At 36.7% G+C, this 9,795-nt stretch overlaps 1 protein-coding gene and 1 long non-coding RNA gene across 3 annotated transcripts; one reads left to right on the top strand and one right to left on the bottom strand.

Annotated features, from left to right (window-relative positions):
• Window positions 1–1,092: 1,092 nt before the first annotated feature.
• Window positions 1,093–2,095, top strand: LOC110729945 (uncharacterized mitochondrial protein AtMg00810-like). Its single transcript, XM_021909738.1, has 2 exons — window positions 1,093–1,421; window positions 1,987–2,095. Exons 1-2 carry the CDS (start codon window positions 1,093–1,095, stop codon window positions 2,093–2,095), a joined length of 438 nt encoding a protein of 145 aa, XP_021765430.1.
• A 2,058-nt stretch (window positions 2,096–4,153) lies between these two features.
• LOC110729870 lies at window positions 4,154–9,176 on the bottom strand. 2 transcript variants are annotated; one of them, XR_002512967.1, is made up of 3 exons: window positions 7,280–9,176; window positions 4,704–4,883; window positions 4,154–4,532 (listed from the first exon to the last, which is right to left on the bottom strand). It is a non-coding gene; the product is annotated as an uncharacterized LOC110729870 (long non-coding RNA). The 2 variants fall into 2 exon arrangements; XR_002512968.1 differs by having other exon boundaries at window positions 4,154–4,883; window positions 7,280–7,485; window positions 8,092–8,828.
• Between the last annotated feature and the right edge of the window lie 619 nt (window positions 9,177–9,795).

Here is a 9,795-nt window from a genome sequence, read left to right on the forward strand (position 1 = left end):
TTCTCCTTCCTTCTCTTTCTCCTTCCTCGCCCTTTCTCCTTTGTCGCCCCTTTCTCCTTCCTCTACACGCCCCTTCACCTTCCTCTATAAAGTATTTTGTGACGGCGTTTTCTGGCGGATGGTGTGACGGTGAGTGGTGTGACGGTATGAATGGGTTTTTTGGTTAAATTTTACCATGAAAAAGTCTAGAACTAGAATTTTGCATGGTCAAATTTGGCCTTAATAAACCAAATTCGAGTTCAATTCGGGTTTTAAGGTACGTTTTTGTGTTATTAATTTTTTTTTGTTTGATTTTTTGTACGAATTTGGTTTGATTTTTTTGTTGATTTTTTGTACGAATTTAGGTTGATTTTTTTGTCGATTTTTTGTACTAATTCTCCTTCCTCGCCCCTTTTTTTGGTTGATTTTTTTGTTTGATTTTTTCTACGAATTTGGTTAGGGTTAGGGTGGTGGTTGGGTTTTTCGGGTTATAATTAGGGTGGTGGGTGGGTTTTTCGGGTTAGGGTGAGGGTGCTGGGTGGGGGCAGGGGGTATGGTTGGAAAAGGGGTTTGGTGAGAAAAGGGGTTGGACGTGGTGGTAGCGAGTTAAGGTGGTTTGGGATGGTGGTGTTGAAAAGGGTTTTTGGGTGGCTGTAGGTGGTGGTGCTGGATTTTTTTTTTAATTTTTTTTATGCTGTTTCCGACGGAATTTCCGTCGGAAGTTTCTGGCGGATTTTTACCCCGTCGAAAATTTTCGACGGACTTTTCAAGTGGCCGGAGCTCCTCTTCCGACAAAAACCTGTTTTACGACAAATTTTTCCTACAAATTGTTTTACGACAACCTGTTCCGACGGAATTTCCGTCGAAAACGGGTTTTCCGACGGATTTCAGGGTGTTTCCGACGGAATTTTCCCGTCGGAAATGGCCTATTTTCTAGTAGTGTTGATTAGAGAGCACCCTCCTATGTTTGTCGATTTCGTAAGGCTCTCTATGGGTTGAAGCAAGCTCCTCGAGCTTGGTACCAGCGCTTTGCGAATTATTTGGTCGGATTGGGCTTTGTCATTGCTAAAAGTGACAACTCTCTTTTTAATTACTTTCCGGCAAGGTGATGATATGGCATATTTGCTCCTATATGTTGATGATATTATATTAGCTACCTCATCTCACAAGTTGCGTGCAGGGATCATATCTCAATTGCAAACTAAGTTCCCTATGACCAATTTGGGTCATCTGAGCTACTTTTTAGGGATTACGGTGACCCATACTCCTTCTTATTTGCTAGTTTCACAGGAGAAGTATGCACGGGAGGTCTTAGAGCGTGCAGGTTTGGGCCCTTGTAAACCTGCAGCTACTCCAATTGACACTAAGTCTAAACTTAGTGCAGATGCAAGTCCACCTTTTCGGGATCCTACTTTGTATCGCAGTTTAGCAGGTGCTCTTCGGTATCTCACTTTCACTTAGCCTGATATTGCCTATGTGGTACAACAGGTTGTGTCTTTTTATGCATGATCCTTGAGAGTCTCATTAATGATGCATTGAAAAGCATTTTGCGTTATGTTTAGGGTACCATTGATCATAGCTTACATTTATATACATCTGCTTCTCATCGTTTGATTACTTACACTGACGCTGACTGGGGAGGTTGTCTCGATACCAGTCGTTCCACATCGGGTTATTCCTGCTTTCTTAGGGATAACCTCGTTTCTTGATCATCTAAGCGTCAACATACTATATCTAAATCGAGTGCACGCAGAAAAAGAACATCGAGGCGTCGCAAATTTTGTCTCTGAGGCATGTTAATTGAATTGGCTTCGCAATCTTTACTTGAGCTACATTGTCCTCTTCGACAGGCTACTAATGTATATTGTGATAATGTTAGTGCTATCTACCTTTCTGGCAACCCGGTACAACACCAACACACCAAGCATGTCGAGATGGATATTCATTTTAATTTGTTCGAGAAAAGGTTGTCATGGGACAAGTTCTGGTTCTATATGTTCCTTCTAGATGTCAGTTTGCGGACATTTTCACAAAAGGCCTACCACAAGACTTATTTTTGGATTTTAGATCCAGTCTTAGCGTACGACCTCCTCCTGCTATGACTGCGGGTGTGTGATAGATATTATAGTTATGTTAATATTTGTCGCAGATTAAAGAAAATATTTGTTTTTATTCTGTATCCTTATCGTACTAGGATTATGAGTCTTGTAACATTCTACATACATTGATCAATGATACACACTCCACATTGTGGTGTTTTCCTGAAATCCAACAGATAGAAACAAACTTGAAATAATTTGAGGATTTAAATAAAGATAAAATTTGATAGGAAATTGAAGATGGAAAGATACATAGAATAGGGAAGACTTTTCAATTGTAATTAATTTCAATTTAGACCCTTTATTTGTAAAGACTAATATTGTCCATCCATTCAATTGACTTTGAAAATTATTTAAATACTCGTATAAGATAAACAAGGAAAAAAAAACTGTTTGGAGTTATATTAAAAAAATAATAATAATAAAAAAATAAACCTGCTTGTTACAATCGAATCTCCATTGTTTTTGAAGTTTAAGCCTTGAAATTGAAGAAACTAGTATGCACTACGCAGTCATAAGTCTGAATGTTGATTGTTGTGTTATTAATAATTAACATAGGAATATTTATGATCTACTATTTTCTCATCAAAACTAGTAAATGAACCATCATCTTCCTCATATATAAAGACAAAACCATAAACTAAATTAGTAAATAGTCCTAAAGTAGAAATTACAAGTTCTACGAACTGCATTTAAAAACAGAGTATCTCGTCTCGCTAAGGAAGATGATCTAACTTTTAATGCAAATGAGGGAAGATAATATGTAATTTTAGGAAAAATTGCGAGGAAGGTCCTTTTAAGTGATTGATCTTGTGAGGAAGGTCCTTTTTATGAAAAAGTACCACAAAAGATTCTTTTATGGCAATTGAGTTGTGAGAAGGGTCCTTTGACCAAACTCCGGCGTTAACCTACATTCCGGCCAAAGAAAAGAAAAGGTATACACACAAAGAAAAAAGCTAAGGTATTATTATACGTCCATCTGTATATTGTCCTCATCTGTTGCAGCTTGGATAAAGGAATTTATAAAAAATAGAAAGTCAAAGCAATCTATTTGATGGTGTTATCCTCATTATAGCAACATTTTATGTCAAAAAAATGACATCATACCATATTGATAGAATGTGTGCAGACTTAACAAAGCTCCTATTGCCATATGGTTTTGGGATGGAACCTCCTTTGTTCTTGTAAAGTGAACTTTCTCTCTTGATTTGTGGATACAACTCAGACCCTTATTTACCAGTTTTCCCAATCAATTACACCTCTTATCAATGAATTATACATTAATAAATAAACATTTGGGGATTTCATCTGGGTAACAACTAAAACTGCATAATCTATCTGATTAAGGTAATAGTAGACACACTTCCTTGAAGGAGAAACCCACCTCCACCGTGCATATAATTTGCGAGAAAGGGAATAGGGACTGATGTTCAGAGGACGACGGGGAATGAAGGGAGTTGCTTGGCTAGGGAGGGTGCTGCTGCTGACTGCTGTTTTGGTGGAGATCGGGGAATAAGATTGTTATTTTTTTTATAAAAAAAAAAACCAATCATAAAAAGACACGTGGAAAGTAACCTTCTCCAATAGATTACCAACTGAATAATCCGGTAAATGGATTGTTTTGAGTAGATGGGGCGCAAAGATGCACTAGATGAAAAAGGTAAAAAGGCACCGGTTCAAACCCCTCCTTTGGCACCGGTTTTGAACCGTTAGGGATTTGAGGGATGCCAAATCCATGAAAATTTGGCACTGGTTCAAAACCGTTGCTAACTACATGATTTGGCACCGGCTAACCGGTGCCAACTACCATGGTGCAATTTTTTTATTTTTTTTTCAATACTATTTGCACCGATTCAAAGCAAGAACCGGTGCGAAAAACCCAACTTTAGGCACCGGTTCTTGCTTTGAACCGGAGCCAAAAGTCTCAATAAAAAAATTTAAAAAACTTTTGACACCGGTTCTGGTCCAAACCGGTGCCAAAAATACCCCAAAAAAATAAAAAATATTTTTTTTTTTGCATTTTTTTCACTTCAACTGATATAGAAACATTAACATATATATATAAAGTTACATATTTTCATTAAAAAAGGCTGTAATATTACAATTTTCGTCCAAAAAAAATTAAATAATCCAGACTTATCTCTGAGTACCTTTCTTGCATCTCATTAAATAATCCAGATTTATCTCTGTGTTTTTGCTCTGATGGATGTGGCTATGTTTCTGCTCTGATGGTTGTGGCTGTTCTGCTTCTGTGGCTGTGTTTCTGCTCTGTTCAAGCTGGCTGGGTGATTGGTTTTGCTTCCGTTCAGGCTGTCTTGTGCTGGTGGCTGCTCTGCTGGCTGATGTGTTGTTGTATGTTCAGGCTGACCTGCTGCTCTGCTGTTTGCTGTGCTGCTGTGCCTCTGTCCTGTTCAGGCTGGCTGGGTATCTGTTAAATACCTTCTTCATCTCCTGCTGGTATTCCAAAATTTTAGGTTCAGTAACAGTCCGGAGTAATTTGACTAGAAAGCCATGCTTCACTGATGAGTTGGTATCTACAAATATTGCGATTTTCTTGTAGTCTATGACATCTTCAAAAGGCAATTCAATATGGTCACTGATTATAACTGGAATGCACAGGCTTACAATGGCATCAAAGAGACGACAAGCGGATGGAGTATTGCCAGCAGGATGCAAGCAGAATCTTGATGTGTGCATTCCTTGTGTAGCTGCACGTCAACTCTCTCTAGACTGTGCACCATGCTTTTTAACAACATCGTCTTCATTCTCAAGAATTTCAAAAAGCACATCACGAATCTTTCCATCCTGAAAGCAAGATCAGATGAAACACATAAATTCACAGGGAATAAAAGAACATAAAACCTCATCCCTTCATCGTCCATCCACTCCTGAAAGGGCTGAAACATATATACATCAATAAAAGAACAGGTCACAGCCCTGCTGACTGCTGAGTTGTCTAAAACCCAATCAAAATGATCAGCTATCGAATGTGCTCAGCTCAACACTCTCCTTCCAACCCTTTTTCATCAATTCATAGGAAAAATCTATGCATACATAGTTAATGATTAAATGATAAAGATTTCTATCATTCTCTCTTTCCATCACATGGACCTTTCCATATCCTCATTATCTCTCTTTACCTCACTGTAATAGATTCAAGCCAAGCATGGACAAAAACAGAGAAATGCAATAGAACAGTAAAATAGAGAAGAAAAATTGAGGCTTTAATTAATAGAACAACAATTTACACAATCGATAGGTTTAGCCTATCAAGCTCCACAGAGTATTTAGCTCACAACTCTTCAAATAGTGAAGGATTCGCTCCCAAAATCTGCCTACCTTTTCCTTTCCCATCCCTCTCTATTTACACTAAAACTAAGACTAATAACCTGATGATACTAGACTACCCATACTGCCCCTTAAGTTAGTTTATTAAACTCTCAAAGTTCTCCTTATTAATTTGAGCCATACCTCTATGTCGCAAATACTCATTCCATTGCAACACTGTTTTTTATGGAAGCATCTTATTGATGCAACTTTTCTTTATTTGCATATGATTTCTCACTATCTCTTTCCTGTCACATGGGTCCCTCCTTTTATTTCTTTCTATCTCTCCTCATCAGGTGAGTTCCTTAAACTCCACACACCCTTTAGATATTGCAATAATAAAGTAATGGAGTTTGAGTTCAGACGGAGTACTAGTTATCAATTTCACTCCTAATGGTTTTAGTATGCTAATGTAGCATCACAAATCATTAAACATTAGGCCATTGGTTCCTAATTCTAACATAACCCTTCACCAGGAGTGGCAACTTCTCATAGAGCCTTTACACATAAATAATAAAAATTAAAAGAATGAAATACTCTATCTTGCCCTAGAGATAATAAAAATTAAAAGAATGAAATACTTTAAGAAAGGGGACAAAGTGATTATCATTCTTGTATGATTACATCGTATAATCATAGGCTTATAGCCTGTATGATGTGTGGCTCCCTTTGTTGTACTAAAACTCCATCATGTAGTCTCTAGTCAAACTCAGTCACTCACCTTAACCCATCATCTCACTTACTTCAACAACAGCACACCTCACAGTGATATTTTGTTGGCAGGAAATGGGCATGGAAGTGATTCTGGGCTCTTGTTTGTAATTGGGAATAAATACGAAGTATAATTTTATCAGCTGTTTATCGGGGAAAAAGAAAACATACGAATTATAACTATTTGTAAGTACACTCTTTCCACAAAGTTAATTTCAAATAAGGTCCCTGCTTGACTTACACAACCAAATCAAGAAAAAAATGAAGAAAAGAAAATGACAAGCACTAAGATTCCGTCACTAAATGCACCAAGAGATGCATCAAATGACGACATGTAATTCCTCTAAACTCCAAGGAAAAAAGAGAACAATGAACAATGTCCAATTGTCCAGCAATGACACTATTATAAAACAGATCCAACACCTACAAGGCTACAAGTATGGGCTACCAAGTAAATTAATATAAGATGTTGCTGGCTAACTTCATCCTAACCCTAAAGATAGAAGGAAAAAGCAAAAACTATAAAAATACTAAGTAAATCCAGTTAGAATAATCGATCCATCTTCCATAATCGGGTAAGAGAACTACAAGCATCAAAATTCAACAATCTTACTACACATGACTCATCAAATGTCCTACAGACACAAATTAATCAGCCAGTGAAACTCGTCATAATTCACAATAAATATTGACATGGGTAAGAGAGGTAAAACGGTCCAATTATAAAGCTCCTGTTTGATCTAAGCAAACATCATGAAGCTAATATGTTATGTGTGTATCAAAAAGATTCGAAAACTACAAAGCTAATCAATCGGATTAACTAAACAACACAGACCAATCTAAGCCATCAATTAAATAAATCCAAATAAGGAATTGTGTTACAAATTAACCATAAGTAAAACAGCAACAAGTCAGGGATGCATCACTTGAGTACACATTAAGTATACTCTAGAAGTCTAAAGCACCAATTAGTCACCTAACAACAGATAGAACTTAAGACTTTAAGCAACCTGAATGCAAAAACAATAACACAGAGCTGCAACTTATCCCCTAATAAGCTATCCACAAGACAGATTGTTTAGAAGTATTTTGCACATCCTCTATCAACTTTAAGAAAACCATTGAAATTGATAGATGAACTAAATTGCTAGGATAACACTTACCATCACTGGGATTTGTTGACCCATAGGCAAAATGCAGCAGAAAAACGAACACGAAAACAAAGGAAACTTCAGCCCAGATCTTTACACCTGGGCAGTTCATCAATATGTATCTTCCAACCCATTCATCCAATGCTCAACCTCTTTGATAACCCACTTCAATCCCTCAAATCTACAAATCTAACTAAAATGCAGCAACAACTTTTAATCTGTAAATTCAAGGTAACACAATAAGCATAAAAACACTGCCTCAACTGTAATAATTTCAGCAAATTAAATTCTAACTTTAACCTGATAAAGCATCAAATTAATACACCTAAATTTATCAGTAAATTATCAAATTCAACAACCCCACAAAATTAATTTAGTAATTCTCTAATTCATAAGCACAAACAAAGAGCCCCAGTAATCAATGAACTTAAATAAAATAACTAATTGAATAGATCTCTAATTCAAATCGGTCACAAAACTAATTCAATAAAAAAAAACCCACAAAAATGATCACGACAGATCTTCATAATTATCAAAGTAACACTAGAAAAACACAAAATTAACAAGAATTACAAACACCCAGATCAATCATTTCCATCAATCAGCTTCAAGATTATCAAAAATGATATGAATAACAAATAAAATGATATGCATGCTTCAGAAATTGGCCGATAAAAAATGAAATGAAAACCCAGATAAGAGTAATAAACCCTAATATCTTAAAAAACGACAGAAGTTGATCGAAATTACAGAAATTAAAAAATCGATAAGTACTTTAATTAGGAGAGTAACATAGAGTGAAAGATCGAGCAAGATGAAGAAACCTCGAGAAAGAAGAAGTGTAGCCTGCTGATATTAGTTTGCCTCTTTGTGTTCAACAACATCAATTTAATCACCACCAACTCCAGCCTCCAATTATTGCAACATTAGTGTAATTCGAAACCCTAGAAATTAGAGAGAGGTGATTGGATATGAGATTGAGATTTAGAGGTATAACAAGGGCGATAAACCCTAGAAAACGATTGATAGGGTAAAAGGAGGCTAGAGGAGAGAGCACGAAAAGAAAAGGGGAGAGAGAATCTGTGAGCGGTGCATGGTGGTTGCGGTTGCGGCTGAAGGTATGGTTGAGGTGAGAGAGGAGAGCATATGAAGAGAGAGAAGAGAGAGAATGGAAATGGAAAAAGAACAGGAAAGAGAATGAAGAAGCAGAGTAACGCATACCTCGATTTTTTTTTTCCTTTTTTAATTGGCACCAATTTGAACTGGTGCTAATTACCATAGTTGGCACCGGTTTAAGGCGAACCGGTGCCAAAACCGAATTTTCAATCCCGCCCATTATTTTTTGGCACCGGTTATAAAGAACCGGTGCTAGGGGGGGGGGTGCCTATTTCATTTTTTCTACTAGTGATGGGATTATATATTTCCAGATTTTGAAAAGGTGGGATTGCTTTGAGAAGAAATAGCAAAAGTGGGATTATAAAATTAGTTTCCATTTTTCCAAAGAAATATTATGTGCGTTGTCTCCTGTATTTTGGGAAAGTGAAGTCCAAGCTATAGATAATATAGTTATAGTTCAAAAAGAGAAATAACACAACAAACCAATTGAGGCAAGACTTTGAGAATTTTATTAACCATCGGTTAAAGTTGAAAAATACAATCCAAGCCATATCATATATAGAAAATACAAGCAAGAAAGGAGAGAAGACAAAGCAAAATAAAGTGGATCTCAAACAACAAACACAAGGAAATTGAAATAGAATGTGTAACAAAAGCTACACATGCAGTACACATAGCACACAACAAGTATGAGCTCCATAGCCGGCGTCGCGTGCACTTTAGATCGAGTTTATAGACATTATATTGTGATTGCATTCACTACTGGCAAGTGAGACCACCACCCTGGCTAGTTGCGCAAGTTAGGCCAGGGCAACAATCGAAATAACCAGGATAACACTCATGTCCTGCGTGATCCTCACATATGGGATCATCTTTACATTTGTACACCATGTCCGCAACTTCAACGCAATGCAAGGTTGGATCAGTAGGGCAGCATAATGTGTTAGGAGTGGTACATAGATCATCATATGCTGCCGGACACGCGCTTTCTCCAATGTGGATTTGCAGCATCATCACTATAACATAAAATGGAAGACTTGAATTAGTAGTCATGCATATTTATCTATGTCTAAACACAATTATATATAATGGTTGATTCAAAAACATGCATGATTATTGAAAACAACAGTAAAAGTATAGAATGCAGGATTTCAAAACAAACCTAATGCAAAAACGACCAAGGTAGCTAGCATGATTCTTTTGGAGGAAGCCTTGTTTTCCATTTTTGGTATTTTTGTAACTTTACTTTTCACAACTATTTTTTGTGATGTACTCTAGTAGTATACAATGGAAGGTTTCTTTTATTTGTGAGTTTCCTAGTTATGTTTCCTGCTATTTATAGGAGCTTTCTATTAGTTTGTTTATGTATTTTATTCAACGATAAGTTCTACTATGTCGCCACGGTGTGTTAA

The sequence above is a fragment of the Chenopodium quinoa genome, unplaced genomic scaffold, assembly GCF_001683475.1.
Source record: "Chenopodium quinoa cultivar QQ74 unplaced genomic scaffold, ASM168347v1, whole genome shotgun sequence".
Taxonomy (NCBI): domain Eukaryota; kingdom Viridiplantae; phylum Streptophyta; class Magnoliopsida; order Caryophyllales; family Amaranthaceae; genus Chenopodium; species Chenopodium quinoa.

Excerpts from the sequence above, each read along its gene's own strand:
- LOC110729945 (XM_021909738.1), top strand. The coding sequence starts at position 1,093 with ATGGCATATTTGCTCCTATATGTTGATGATATTATATTAGCTACCTCA. Across the intron at positions 1,422-1,986 it reads AGTTTAGCAGGTGCTCTTCG|ATGTCAGTTTGCGGACATTT; the intron begins GTATCTCACTTT and ends TGTTCCTTCTAG.